This window comes from Monodon monoceros, unplaced genomic scaffold (assembly GCF_005190385.1).
Source record: "Monodon monoceros isolate NGI ecotype Baffin Bay Population unplaced genomic scaffold, NGI_Narwhal_1 Super_Scaffold_14, whole genome shotgun sequence".
NCBI lineage: Eukaryota > Metazoa > Chordata > Mammalia > Artiodactyla > Monodontidae > Monodon > Monodon monoceros.
The window spans coordinates 68,683,152-68,698,777 of record NW_021703770.1 but is presented as its reverse complement, the minus strand read 5'-3'; the positions used below and the strand labels follow the sequence as shown (position 1 = coordinate 68,698,777).

The 15,626-nt window shown below is 41.9% G+C and overlaps 1 protein-coding gene across 3 annotated transcripts in view; it reads left to right on the top strand.

The window, feature by feature from the left end:
• Positions 1-15,626, top strand: part of CHD7 (chromodomain helicase DNA binding protein 7) — a 177,842-nt gene that overhangs the window by 113,330 nt on the left and 48,886 nt on the right. For all 3 annotated transcript variants that reach the window (XM_029222949.1, XM_029222950.1, XM_029222948.1), the window contains exons 5-7: positions 2,343-2,480; positions 3,750-3,815; positions 9,917-9,972. In XM_029222949.1, the coding sequence (XP_029078782.1) occupies positions 2,343-2,480; positions 3,750-3,815; positions 9,917-9,972 (260 nt within the window). The remainder of the gene's footprint in view (positions 1-2,342; positions 2,481-3,749; positions 3,816-9,916; positions 9,973-15,626) is intronic.

The window sequence follows — 15,626 nt, the reverse complement described above, 5'->3', positions numbered from 1 at the left end:
ATTCCAGAGCAGCTTTGGGAAAAGAGGAGGGAAGCCGTATGACGTAGCCCGGCTTCAGAGCCTCATTGCTTTCTGATTTTCCCTTGGAAAGGTGGAGCTAGTTACTGATGACTGTAATCCTACTAATTGCATTTGGCATTAACATGTCCCTTTAAGTGCGCTGTTTTAAGTGCTTTCAGTGAATTCTCGTAGGAGATCTTCACAGTATACAGATGAGGCAGCTACTATCATTACCCCTAGTCTACAGACCAGGAAGCTGAGGTCCCTAAAGGAACTCGTCCAGGGTCACGCAGTGAGAACCTGGCCTCATTCTAACGTGGGCACTCAGCTCCTGGACCCCCGAGGTCAAACTGCCCCTGGTGACGTGGGGCAAGATGGACGGTGGTAGGACCCCCGCGGGCCTGGGTGTCACCTCCACGTGGAACTGGTTATTCTGTGCAGGGCTGGAGAAGAGAGAAGGGTCAGAGGTGGAGCCTTTGGCCCACATCACCGCTCCCTCTCGTCTGAGCCGCTAGGAAGTCTGTTAATAAGATGTCCGTCCCCCGCCCCCCCCCCCCCCGACACACACACACACACACCAGATACCTCCCGTCAGAGGGGTACATCGTGCCTCTGCAGCCCTGGCTGTAGGGCTGAGTTCACAGCCTCGAATGACCCATCTGACGGTCCTATCATACACAGTCGTAATGTGAGCTGCCCATCTGACGGTCCTATCATACACAGTCGTAATGTGAGCTGTCTCACATCCCCTTTGAGAGCAGGGCGAGCACAAACTTAATACAGTAAAATTGAGTGGTTCCCATTCTTTGAGACATGGCACGGGGGCTTGTTGGTCCTGACTTGTGCCCCGTAGGTCCCATGCCCGTCCCTCCTGAGGTCTGCACGGTGGGGTGATTTGCCTCTCTCTGCCCTACTATCCCAACTTTAAAATTCGAAAGGCTCTTCAGAAGGGTTTATTTCATAATTCTTAGAGAACAGTTAGTATCAGTGTTACTTTTCTCAGTATTCTTTTTATTTCTTCCATGTGCTTTGCCAACTCACCCATGAGTTGTAATTGAACAGGGTTTTAAAATTTACACGTGTCATTTTAGAGTTATCTGAGATGTCATCACATACACATATTAATGAGAAGGTTATTTCTGTCTGTTTTTAATTAACTGACAAAACTATTTCTATATCAAAAAGGTCAAGCCATCTAGAATGGTTTTGAACAAAAAGTACAAAATCCTTTTTTCTGCTCCATTCATTTCACTCTCCAGAATTAATAGCTATTAACAGTTTGTTGTGTCTTTTCAGATTTTTTTCTGTTATTGAAAACATACCCGTATACATTCATTTTTTAGCAAATATTCACTGAGTGTAGGGAAGTAAACAGGATTTACAGTATGTTTCTCTGGAGGAGTTTATATATTTATCGCCCACGCATACAAATAGATACACAAGGTTTTTTTGTAATCTTAGAATTATAAGCTAGCTATTGTCACTTGACTTGCTTTTCTTTTTACTTAACCATTTATCTGCTAGATGTTACCCAGATGCGTCATGTAGCTTACTAGACGTGTGCTTGCTGGGAAGGGGGATGGGCGTGTTTTACGTTTTGACCACACTGTCCTGCAAAGGTGTACTGCGTTCTATTTTGACCACTGGGTGGGAGAGGGCCCATTTTGCCAATAATCCTATTAATACTAGCTAGTAACAGTCCTTCACATTTTCATCAGTGCAGTAAAAAAAATTTTTTTAATTCCTTTTCCTAGTCACTTATTATAAATTCTGCCGTTCAATCCTTCAGCTCTTTAAAAATGTTCAGACTCTTTCTTTCAGGACCAAGATGAAAATACAAACTTTCTATTTAACTGGGTCTCTGAGATAGTTTTAGAACCTTGGATACTACTGTAACAATAGTTATCTAGAACTTTATTATTCACAAATTATCTTCTCATGCCTTCACTTTTTTTGACTTTTTCTTGTGGGGAAAATTTTTAAAACATACAAAACTAGAATAGTATAACGAACCCCTACATATCCATCACCCAGCTTCAGTATTGCCTTCACGTTTGAGCAACTCACCGGCTGAACGAGGAGGAAGATGTATTGTTACTTCCATGTCCCAGTTAAAGGTCACGTACCCGGGAGTGGCAGGGCCATCACTGGCCGAGGCGCCTGGCTTCAGATTGCCCCCATTTCCATTATATTTGTTGCCACTGTGATATCTTCTGTGATTTGCAGGGTTAAAGTCACCAGCTTTTCTTTACGATTATTATTATTTTATAAATGTACCGTGCCATTCTGAGAAGGGGGAGAGCAACAGCTTTCTAAACCCAGGCTGTGGGTTTTCGTTTTAGAAGAGACGGTCCAGCAGGCAGGTGAAGAGAAAGCGGTACACCGAGGACTTGGAGTTCAAGATCTCCGACGAGGAGGCCGATGACGCAGACGCTGCTGGGAGAGACTCGCCCTCCACAACCTCGCAGTCGGAGCCGCAGGTGAGTGGCCTGTGCAGTTCTCGTGTGCATTTCAAAAGATGGGCTGGAGGGCTTCCCTGGTGGCGCAGTGGTTGAGAGTCCGCCTGCCGATACGGGGGACGCGGGTTCGTGCCCCGGTCCGGGAAGATCCCACATGCCGCGGAGCGGCTGGGCCCGTGAGCCATGGCCGCTGAGCCTGCGCGTCCGGAGCCTGTGCTCTGCAACTGGAGAGGCCACCACAGTGAGAGGCCCACGTACCGCAAAAAAAAAAAAAAAATGAAAGGATGGGCTGGAAATTTTATAGCTGGAATCTGAGAAGTTCAGTAGAAGCGTCGGACTTTGAGCTGCGAACATTCATCTCGTGTTGGTGAACACGCTATGGGAAATTAGTCCTTTAGGAGTGTCTTTTAAAAAGCCCCATTCACTGGGATTTATTCTTGTACAAGCCTGTGATATGTAATTTGACACAATTTTGGAGAATTAATGGTCTTTGTTGAGGATGAGGCAGACCTAGGATGCAAGGAGGCTGAATTTACCTCCGAGAGTTCAGTGCTGTAGCTTCTGGGACTTTAATAAACCACTCAAGCTTGTCTCCTGCTGCTTGGCACTGTAAGAGCCCCTTTATGAAATTATTGCCTTGTAGTACCCAGCAGGGCCTACTTTATTCTCTGTGCCATGTAAGTGATGGATAAAAGAGTTTGTATAAAGTATGGGTAGTAATGGAGGATTGATTACTGTGAAGCTCTTCCCCCCCCCCCCCAACAAAAGCCCTCTTCTTACTGTTACTGTGCTTTAGTTAACAAACTGGTAACCCATTGAAAAATACATTAAATACAGTTTTGTATTTTATTTGGTAATTTGCGCTCTGTTGTTATATAGCGTTTTATGTGACCTCCATAGATAAAAAGCTGCCTACAATAACAGAATGATGAGTATATTAACCCCATGGGTCCAGACGAGGAAAAGTTATGTTTTTGCTGTCACGCAGAGATCATTTTCTCTTGGCAGCTGGAATTTCTGAACACTCCTTGGCTTTAGGGACCCGTGCTAGTCCACGCAATTAAACCACATAATCATGAAGTAATAAACACAGCTCTTCCTTTTGCCTTTCTGCAAGGGAGATTTTTGTTCTTTTCAGTCATATTCCCCACTGGTGATCGTACCCAGTGATTTAAAGGGTATGAATTTAAAGGGTATGGAAGGAGGTGCAAAAGGGAATGATTTCTTGCTTTTACAGCTTAGAATGAAATACTTTCTGTTTGGATTCATTCATTCCACTTTATGTTTTAGGAATCTGTTGATGCAGACGGTCCAGTGGTAGAAAAAATTATGAGTAGTCGTTCAGTAAAAAAACAGGTAAGCACCGTGTAGAGCTATCAAAACCTGTGGTGTGTGTGTGACTCTTACATTATTTTTTGCTTTATAATTTCCTTTAAAAATTTCACTGTTGGGCTTCCCTGGTGGCGCAGTGGTTGAGAGTCCGCCTGCTGGTGCAGGGGACCCGGGTTCGTGCCCCGGTCTGGGAAGATCCCACATGCCGTGGAGCGGCTGGGCCCGTGAGCCATGGCCGCTGAGCCTGCGCGTCCGGAGCCTGTGCTCTGCAACGGGAGAGGCCACAATAGTGAGAGGCCCGCGTACCGCAAAAAAAAAAAAAAAAAAAAAATTTCACTGTTGAAAATGAAACTTCTGGTGATGTTTCTAATCCTGTCTGATTTATTAGTCCAATATCAATCTTTGGGATGTTCAGCCCAAAATGAAATTAAAATGTAGCAAACAATCAGTGCTTCATTACCCCGTTTAGAGTAGGCAAGAACTCAAACGTCTCAAAAGAAATATATTAGGACTCCTAGAGTTGTAGGCTGCCTTTTCCATAAATATTATTTCCGAAAAATCATGACCATGAATCTGTCTCTCATCTCTCTTAGGGAGGTCCCTACCCCAGCCCCCCACCCCCCGGAAGATCTCTTTATCATGTTAGCAAGTAGGTTTTTTCTCATACTTTTCATATGCAATTGAAATATTAGTATTCTTTTGTTAGTGCAGAAGTGAAATACAGAACTATTTTCAGTGTAATTTTTGAAGATAATGTGACTTATCCTTCCAAATTATTCGTAATTCATGTTGATCCGCGAAGGTAAGCCCTAAGTACCTGTCACTAGCCTGGTGCCCATGTCACTGAGGGGCACATACACTCTGTGACAACAAATTCCAGGAACACTGCATCTTCTTTTGCTGATGGAGACTCCCCATTTCATCCCCCCCATTTCCCTTCTTGCCCAGTTTGAGAAAACACTTTACTTTGAAGAAGCACATAGGCATCCAGATGCATTTACGTATTCCAGCAAACCGTGTTTGGTGTCTCCAGAAAATGGTCTCCTTTAGACATAGGTGTCTGTCTTCTAGCTTGAATCATTGTCAAAGGCAGAGTTGTTACTTTTTATTGCTTTCAAGGTGTGTGGAAGACAACCTCATTGTTTTGACATGTAAAATAAGCTTTTTTTTTTTTTAAAGATGTAAAGTGTATACAAAGTGTAATTTCCAGGGAGAGAGATGAGGAATGTAGGAATTATGAGATTTAAAGTGAGCTTCTGGGTTTATCAAACAGGAAACGTTTACTATTCAGATACTATCTAGAGATCCTTGAAAATGGTATTGCGCCAGCCGTAAACTTCTCTTTACCTTTGCTCCAATACTCTCTGCTTTTTGTATTGTGTTATTCAAAGTATAGATTTTTATCAGAAGATAAAACTCTGGTTCAAACAAAAATAATCAAGAACAACATGTCAGGGTATTTTCATAATGAGTGGAGGTAGTGGGAGTGTATGGGGTGTCTATCTGGTAGCTCTCTGAACCTAAGGATCTCCTCTCTGATGAACATAAAATCTCAACCGAACTTCCCACCCGTTCAGGCAGAAATGAGCACTATTTAACTAATTGGAAAGGTTGCATTTGTGTCCTTCTGATGACTCTAGAACTGTTGACTTGTGAATTGTAGATGTATGGCAAAATTTGAAGGCTTGATGTCCTTTAAAGAATAATCCCCTCCAGTGGATTGAAGTGGCTTGTTTGAATAAATCGCACGTGGTTTGGATGGGATATAATAATTTTCATTCAAGCAACACTGCTCCAGCAGGCGCACCCAGCAGGTTTGGGGGTTGCAGGTTATAATTAGCTCTGTTATTCAGAGCTGCTCTGACTGTGCATGATGTAGGGCATCACTTTTTCTCTCTGTTTTGCCCACCGGAGGGCATTTTTTTGTTTTTTCTTTCCAACCCTTTAAAGATAGGTACCCGCAGTTGAGGAGTAGGTATTGCTGCCATTTACAGACGACCAGGCTTCTCTTAACACAGGAGATTAAAAATCACGGTAACTGTACTTGAGGGTAGAGTATTTGCTGACTAGGTGAATTTTAGGATGGAGAAAATTAATGGGAAATTTCCTCTGGAAGGAGAGCTATGCCTTGAGGTATGATTTAAAACAAGAAGGAGGTATGGAGCCCATTGAATTGCTTGTAGATTAGTGGCATTTCATAAAGGGCCATAGAAAACCATTAGAAGGTTGTACACGTTAGCAGGTGCTAACTTTTTAAACTGCTCATGTTCTCCGAATAGTTACTTTAGTTATCAGCTTCAGTAATATTGGAGGAAAGTGTAGCAGATAGAAGCCAAAGGAAATTTGAGATTTTTCCCCCGGATTCTACTATGCCTGCTGGTCTGTTTCCTATTACCATGAATAATGGAAGACATGGCTGTGAGAAGGTGCCTTTGTCTCCCCCTGGCAGCACTATGGAAACTGGTTAAGGGCTCAGAGCCTCCCCAGCATGGTGCCGACACGTAGTGGGGACAGTTAACAGGTTTTGCAATCAGCTGACCTCATCACTGTAGCCTGAGAAGCATCAGCCATTATGGTGGAGTCGTGCAAACTCACAGAACTCATCCGGCAGAACCTCCCTGACTCCGCACCTCGTGTTATATAGGGATGGCTCAGGCACTTATGTTGTTCTAAACCCAAATCACTGTGTGTGAGACCCAGTGCAAGGGACATAGGTGGTACTTGTATTTGAATTTCGAGGTAGATTTAAGAATGGACTTTTGGATTGTATAAAGGTTAATTTTCTTCTTTTCCACATTTGGTCATCACGTAGCCCCTTCTGCTTTGAGCCATCTGTCTTTGGGGGAAAACAGTTCAAATCCTTTTTGTACCAGAAGGTCAAAAATAGTTTTGAAAGTGGATTCTGTATTATTATGTCCTATTTTCTTCCTAAATGAACTATGATTTGGCATCTCTGGTAGAATATACAGCAGGTTGGGCCAGAAGTAGGAATGGATTCATACCTTTGCTTTATTGTTACCTTTTTCAAGGCGCTTTCTCATTCTTTCGTGCGTTGTTTAACAAAATTTCTGCCTTTTCACACTACAGTTTAGCTTCGTTTCCCCAGTGTGACTGCTTAATTTAGTAATAGGATGCTTGGGAAAGGTCATTCATTCTTTCAGGCCAACAGGATTATCATTTGCTGAACGGCTGTTTTAGAATCCAGGTGACCAGAAGAGTTGATTTAGTGCCTGGTCAAGGTTTCTGTTTCATGTGAACAGTGGAACAAGTATGGCTCAATGTGTTTGGAACTTTCTATTTCATGTGAATAGTAAGGATTTTGACAGACTGCTTTAGGAGTCTAATGAATGAAACGATATACACATTTCTCAAAACTAGTCTATCGAGCACATAAAATTACTTTAGAGGACTCTCAAATTTAACGGTAACTGTCCTAGAAATAAATTTGAGTGGTGTGTGTGTGTGTGTGTGTGTGTCTGTGTGCACGCGCGCACGCGTGCACGCACGCGCACGCACACACACACCTGCAGAAATAGTGCCTTGACTCAGTTATGCATCGGATATGCCCATTATGGAAAAGCTTCGGAACACTGGGGCATGGGAGGTAGAGGCTGGGGCTGTTTTCAACTGTCAAGAGAGTCTGGTCAAACCGACTGCCGTTTAGTGCGTAATTAAAATGATGCTCCTGAGAGCTTATGAATGCACACACTTTTGTTCATTGTTTTGCCCTAAGTAAAGCAGAAGAGGCCAGCGTGATAATATTTATATGAAATGAAGGGCAAAACAGCTCTATTACAGCTCTCTACTTACAGCTCTGGGAGCAAGAAGCTGATCCGGTATGTGTGGTCAGTTAAACAAAGCACAGGGTTCTCATTTGGGACATCCAAGAGAAATAGGTCCTGGGACAGTTCTCTACAAGCTCCAGGTGCTACTAAATGAGGTCTCAGAACCTGATCACCTCCTCCCAGACAGCCTGAGACTCTCTTGTTGAGATCTCCACAGCACGCCCCCAGAGGCATAGCTGATCGTGATGAGAAAGTGGGTGTTCACGAGAGTCAGGGACAGGCAGCTGATGGCGTTAAGAGTCGGAACTTTCTGGAGCAGAATCGAGACAGAATGAAAACTGCCCCTTTGTTCAAGAGTTGATCTGTGTGCTCTGAGGCCCACTTAGAAGTTACAGACAGTGAGGCCACTTAGAACGAGATGGAAAGGGGACAGTACGGGAGGAAAGATCCGGAAGAAGGAAATCAGGAGATAACAGAACATAGAAAGGATAAAGCGCGTCTTTTTACTACCTCAAAGATAAGTAATTTTGAAAAACTCTTTCAGAACTGAAAGAAATATAGTTAACATCAAAAAAGCAAAAACAGTAGACCAGACGTTTGAATTCCACTCGAGGTTTGAATTTCATGATATGCTATGAGAGGCATCACAAGATCTAGGCTCACCCTGGTTCCCCATTCTCCTTGGCTGACCGCAGTCTTATCTTTGCCTTTCTACTGTGATCTCCAGTTCTGTGCAAAGATACTGTGTCTTGAAATGGTTGCTGAAATGTGGGAGTGGAACGGGGTAATGTTAAGGGCTAGAAAAATGTAAGGCGAGTTCGGGATGGATTGTTACTTGAATCGACCAGAATTTACCTATACAGTAATTGCAGGCTTATATCCCTGCTCTTGAGGGCACCCAGCAAACATTTCTTCTCGTTTTGGACACCTGAAAGCCTGGGACATGCCACAACACTGTAAATCAACTATACTCTAATAAAAATTAATTAAAAAAAAGAAAATCTGGGGATACAGATGGTTTTCTGAACACGTTGATTTAAGAAGCTGCTTTAGGGTGATGACCGTTTATAGATCCATTAGGGCGGGATCAGATATTAATGGGTTTCGACCCCTCTCCTGAATATCCTGTCTTCTTAACTGGTGATCTCTAGGCAGATGGAAAAACTGCTTAAAATTTAGGTTTAACTGATAACATGGGATAGTTTTGAAGAAAAGTTTTAAGTTCACAGTCTTTGACAGTAGTTTGAAGATTGGGGATTGAGGCTGATTCTAGGCTCTTTGAGCAGATCTGGTGCCAGTCTGTCACCCAGTGAGAAGTCTCTGCTCCTTTGTTCGCCCTCTGCTGTGTTCTGACTTGCCTTAATTTTCTTTGCGGCACCTCTGAGGCAGTTTAGCAGCCAAATGTGACCCTCAAGGCAGGTACTCTTGTAAGAGTGTAAAAGCAATCTCTAGACATCTGTAAGTGGTGTTGATTTTTTTACATCCCTGATTTATCTGATCAAATGTTTCAAAAGAACATTACCTATTACAACTTGTTTAACAGCCTACAACCAAGAGGAAAAAAAATATTGAAAGAGATGCTTAAAATATTATATGTGCAGTGTCTTCTGCAGACATTACAATAGGCAGGATCAGGGGAGACGTTCGAGATAATCCCGCCACTGCACCCTTGACTTGGCTGATGGGTCACGATTTTAACCTCACCTCGGTGTCGTATTTGGAGTGTTAATTTTATTTGGCTGCTGTGCGTATGTGACATCTTGTCTGAGAGATTTTAATTGTACCATTGAGTCAAACTGAAACTGTGAATAGTGATGCACTGAAATTACAGCCTCGGAACAAGGTTTAGTTTTAGATGGTTTCTTGTTTAGCGTTATTAACTATATGGAGGAATAAATGTCTTTTAAATATTTTAAAACATTACAAAACCCACCATGTAAAGTTGCCGTGAGGCGGCCAAAAATAATCCATATGGCATTCAGGAGAGCAGTGGCTAATTGGCTGCTGCCTGAGAAAATGGTACACTTGGCGTCTACTTAGCACTGTGGGTTTGGCAGAAAGCCACATTTGGGGTCAGGCTGTTGTGAATGAAGCTGCATGTGGTTAGGGACGAGCTAAAGCCATGCACGTCTGAGAAGCCGGAGCCCATCGGGTAGCGCGCATGGTCCGCCCTCATCCCTCTGGCCTCCCAGCAGCTCACCACATGCTCATCCTTCCAGGAGCGAGCGCCCTGTGCCGCTTCCGCGATGCCTGTTTGTGCCCACACGGGAGTAAATCGTTACTTTGGAACATTCTAGTAGATGGTTTCAAGTGCATGCCTGAAATTTTCCTCTGTTGCAGAAGGAATCTGGAGAAGAGGTAGAAGTTGAGGAGTTCTACGTGAAATACAAAAACTTGTAAGTACATTGTGATTTCTTTTTTTTTTTTTTTCCATGGAGGAATATATTTTCAATGTACCAAATTTTAGAAGGTGATCAGGAAGTTTTTTTTTAAATATTGGCAACGGGGAGATTCTGGTGTGGTTTATTCAGTGCCATCTAGGCCGTTGCCTACTAACTTTTCTATCTTTGATAGTTTACGAACTTTATTTTTCTGCAAAATGTGTAATTGGTGTACAGGCTGACTAGCTTTTGTGTATAACCAAGAAGTTCTTTTTAGAGGGGATGAAAGCTCATGCAATAACAGAAAAGTGAGGAAAGTATTATAATACCTGCCTGACTCTGAGAATGAATTTTGCTCTGCGGGGCTCCCTGCCTTCATATTTCATTGGGATGCTTGGCACCCGAGATGAGAACTCTGCTCTCAGGCAGAGGCTCTGGGAAATCGTGACATCACTCATGTTCTGAAATGCAGTGAGCTATGATTTTGTTGCTCCGTTTTCATTTCTAATTTTTGTCTAGTGAATTTGAATTGCATAACTCTTAAGAAGACTGCATGAAAAACCACCGTGAGCTGTTCTGATTGTAGATGGAAGCTGGATACTAGGGCCAGGCACACTCTGACGAGGCAACCTCGTTGGAAGCATCAATAGTCATCCTGCTGAGGAGGACAAATAACAATCACAGAACAAGGACAAAAATATTTATTGATAACATAAAAGTTAAATGTACTGTAAACTTTTTAAATGTACTTTAAGCTTTTTGAGGCAAGGAACTCAAGTACCATATTAATAAATTCTAGGGTTAAAGAGAGGCTTTGGGGAGCTGTCAGAACAGCTTAAGAAAATTTACCCTACCCTCGAAAATAAAAGCATCAGGCCTCGTGGTTTCTGTCATTCCCCCCTGTTGCAGTTGGCGCTGTGTTAATTAACGGATGCATTTCTGACGTTTGCGGGCAAAACCTTTTACCAGGTAAAAAGATGGTAAGAGAAGGAGTCTCTTACCAGTGTTACTGTAAGAATTCAGTGAAATGAAAAATGCTCAGTAAACATTAGATGCTGTCATCGTTCTATACTCAGAACACGATGAGTTTACACACGTGCAAGTTATGCACATGGCATGGTTTCAGATAGTCTTATAAGGAGAGTGGAAAGACCAGATAAGGAGGAGAAAACGAAGTAAGCCGGAGAGACAGAGAGTTCTCTGGCCGGTTGATCAAATCACACTCAAAGCACAGAAGTTTAAGTATCGATTGCCAGGAAGTGGTACCACGAGACAGGCACCCGTCCCGGTCAGCGTGTGGCTGTGGGAGGTGAGGCGCTCGGTCTGTGGGAACCATCTCAAGTCACCTGCGCACAGCCCCAGAGCTGGGCCCGGGCTCCCTGCCCAGGTGCCACTGCCGCCAGCCAGGGGAGGCGAGCCACCTGTCTGCCATCGGTCACGTGAGATGAGGCAAAGCAGTGCTCAGAAGTAGCTTTCCTCTCTGATGTTATCGAGATCTAAGGGAAGTTAACGTTTCCATAAAATTAAAAGTTTTTCTTAACCTTTCATTTTGACATGATTTGAGATTTACAGAAAAATTGCAAAAACAGTGCAAAGAATTCCTGGTTTTCTTCTTATAATTAAAAAGTATCTTGTGGAAAGATGCTTTGAGACCATTACACACGACAGTCGCTAAGTGGTGATTTAACAATTCCATTGTTCCTCCTGAATTTACTGGTCGAGTCTTCTTTCATTCAGTGCGTCATAGTTCCTTACCGTCCTACCGTTACTTACTTTGCTCACATTATCCCAGATCTGGCCGGTGGGAGCCCCTGCAGGCTGTCTCCTCCCTTCCTTTTGTCTTGTCCCCATCCTTCTTCGAGCTCTTCCTTACTTTCTGGCATCAGAGGATGTTCCTAACCCATTTGCAACTTCCCTATTTAAGTCCTGGAACCAATCGTTTCTCTAAGGAGCCTTGGTTGTTTTTTACTGGAGAAGGGCATTTAGAAACCAAGATTTGGGTACTAGGTGTGCTCATTGCTGCTGGGGGGTCATTGCTTCCAGACCTCTCAGTGGATGGGGCTAGGAAGGGCATGCACGTGCATGTGTATATATGATATGTATGTACGTATGACATATATACCTACATATGTTCCACACACATATATGTTTGTTATATATACACACATGCACGTCTCTCTACCTACCTCCCTACCAACAAGGAAAACCAGTGCCTTTATAGTGATACTTCCAATTTTATTTCAATACCACAGGGTTCATTCTATTCTTTCCCCTTCCAATATTAATAACTCCATTTTTTCGACTATGAGAAACCTGGCTCCTATTTTCCAGAATATATTTTCTTATTTGTTAATCCTAGGGTATATAGGAAGTGCTTTCAGAATTACTAGACCATATTTCTGTGAAAAAGAAGCCTGCTAACTAGTGTTCATTCAGTATTGGTTTAGAGTTCTTCTGTCTTTAGCCTGATGCTGTAGAGGCTAAATGCTTTTTCCAGTATTTCCTCAGGTTAGTTCTCCTCCCCGACCCCCTTCAGTCAATGTTATTTGCTACTCAGTTTGGTTCATTAGCTTCTGTGTTTGTATTCCATTGTAGGCCGCCCCCACCCCCATCCTTGTTGATTTTCTTTTCTTTTTCTTTTTGCTTTTTTCCAAGTTCATGAAATATTAACACGGTCCAGTAGTCAGAACTGTACGCAAAATGATGCCCAAAGAAGAGGCGCCATCCTCCCTTCCTTTCCACCTCATTCCTACTTACCTTTTCATTAATCCCAGATTTATCCTTCCTATAAGTTTTGGCATGAATGTGCAGATAGATACTATTATTTCCCCTTCTTCCTTAAACACAAAGGAATAGCATCAGTACACATTTGCACTTTGCTGTTTTCACAATACTATGTATACTAAGTTATTCAACATCAGTTCATAGCATCTTCCTCATTCTTTGTTACGACTGCCTAGTACTCCTTTGCATGGCTGTGTCGTAACTTATCCAGCCAGTCTCCTGGGTATGCCGGCATGTAAGTGGCTTCTCATATCTCACAGTTACAGATAATGCTGCAATATATATTCTCATGCCTGTGTATTTGCGAATTGTTGGAGGCATAGCTTCAGGGTGAATTTTTAGAATAGGGATTGCTAGATCAAAAGGCATAACATAAATGTAGTTCTGTTAGACATTGCAAAATTCCCTTCCAGAAGTGTTGTGTCAGTTTGCATTCCTACGAACAGTGTAGGAGAGCACCTATTTCCCCACAACCTTTCTCCAGTGTAGTGTGGTGTGCTTTTTTGTTGTTCTGTTTTTTGTTATTTTTACTTTTTGTGGGAAGTCGTATTTCAGTGTGGTTTTAATTAGCATTTTCTTTTATTGTGAATGATTTAGAACATCTTTTCATAAATGTAACGACCACTTTTGTATCTTGTTCCGTCAGTTATGTGTTCCTGTCTCTTGCCCATTTTTCTATTGTGCTTCCCTCAGTTTTTAACAGTTCTTTATATATGTGGGATATTAGTCCTTAATCTGCGTTATATGTTGCAGCTATCTTTTCCCAGTTTCCGTTGTCATTTGGCTTTATTTATTGTTGGTTATAGCATTGTAAGTGTTAAAAAGTGTTTTGTATATTGAGATTTATTAATCTTTCCTTTTATAGGATCTGACATTTGAAGCATAGTTAGAAAGCCTTTTCCTACCCCCTGGTTAAAGAGGAATTTGCCATGTTTTCCTCTAGTACTTGAATGGTTTCATTTTCTCTGTTTATTAGGTGCTTGATCCACTGGTGTTTACTCTTGTATATGGGGTAAAGCATGACTCTAATTTTTTATTGTTTTCCAAATATTGTTGTTCCAGCACCATTATTAAAAAGCCCATCTTTGCCCGGGTGATTTGAGATGCAATCTTTATCATGAACTGAAGATACATATTTATTGTATCCATATCTGTTATTTATTCTAATCCTTTGCTCTGTCTCTTCACGAGTCAGTAGCACACTATTTTTACTTGTAGAGGATTTATAGTGTATTTTAATATCTGATTTATCTAGTTTCTCCTAAGATGTTTCCTTTTTAGTGTTTTCCTGGATGTTTTGCGTGTCTATTTTTATATATAAATCTAGCATTCACTTGTCTAACTCCATTAAAATGGTTGTTTATATTTTTATTTACATTGTGTTAAATCACAAATTTATGATTTATGATGTTGAGTCATGCTATCTAAAAACAAGGATGTCTTTCCAGTTGGTTCAACTTGATTTTCGTATCTTTTAGGAGGGTTTTAAATGCTTCCTCATGCAAGTTTCACACACTTCTTGTTAAATATATTACTAAGGATTTTATCTTTGTTGATACCGTAAAAGAGGTTTTCCCTAATGCTATTTTCTCTAAGTGGCTATTATTTGTGTGAATGGAGACATTTGACTTCTGTCTGTTAATTTTATATCCTGCTGCATAACGGAATTATTTTATTTTATTATTTGAATTAGTTTCCTAATTGATTCTCTAGGGTTTTCCAGTTATGCAGTCATGGCATCTGCAAATAAAGATAGTTTTACTTCTTGTTTTCCAATTATCACTCCTCTTGTTGTCTTCTCTCATGTAATAGCATTGGCTAATGCCTGGAATATGATATTGAATAGTAGTGGAGATATGGGCACCCTTGCCTTGTTTCTGATCCTAGAGCAAAAGCCTGTGGTTTTTCTCCATTGAGTTAAAGCAGAGTCACTGCCAGAAAGTTTCAGCCCAGTTTACAAGAGGGAGAGCAGGGCTGGACCCACCTGCTCAAGTGCCTGTGTCTCCCTTGTGGTCACCCTGGCAGTGCTTTATGGCAGGTTCACCTCAGCCGAGACAAGGGTGCTGACTGCACACATGCCTTTTTCTGTCCAATAATTAGGAGACTAGACTAGGTGATTTTTATAATATTTGGTTTCGGTTATAGCAGTATTGCAAATTATTTATTGAAAATTTGGAAATTACAAGTTGAAAGTAGAAGATAGAATATTTGCCATCTTACCACCCACAATGATCATTACTAACATTTTGATGCATTTTCGTCTAGCCTGTTTTCTCTCTCTCTCTCTCTCCCTCTGTGCGCAGGGTTTCTATCAATTCATATCTGTACAAGGTATATGTATTTAAAGTCCTTATCTCCCTTGGTCAATTGCAGAAAGACTAAATCAATCCTACCTATGAAAATGCATATTAGACGTTACATAAATACAAATGATGTGATATTTAATGTCAGAAGCCTTTTCCATATCGTTCATTATTTTTTGAGAGATTTTATAGTGGCTGCATAATTTCTAAGAGTAGTGGTACCTTGATTGTGAAAGCACCTCATTTCTTTTTAATGTCATCACCAGAAAGAGAAACAAGAGACAGTCGAGGCCATGGAGCGGGGTGGGGGGGTGGCAGAGAGAGGATGATAGTACAGAAGAATATTGAAATACCAAACGAAAGAATGTCAGAGGTACCATAAAACAGTAACTATATACCAGTGAGTCTTGGGGATGGACAAGGAAGGGTGGGGAGTATTCAAGTTCAGGTCAGAGAAGACACAGCAAATGCTCAGCACAGGCCTGTGGCAGGTCTGAACGGGAGGAGACTAGCCAGTGCAAGGAGAGGGTAGACAGTAGGGAGTGAAAGATTCACAAGGGACCCCAAGGGGCATCAGTCCTC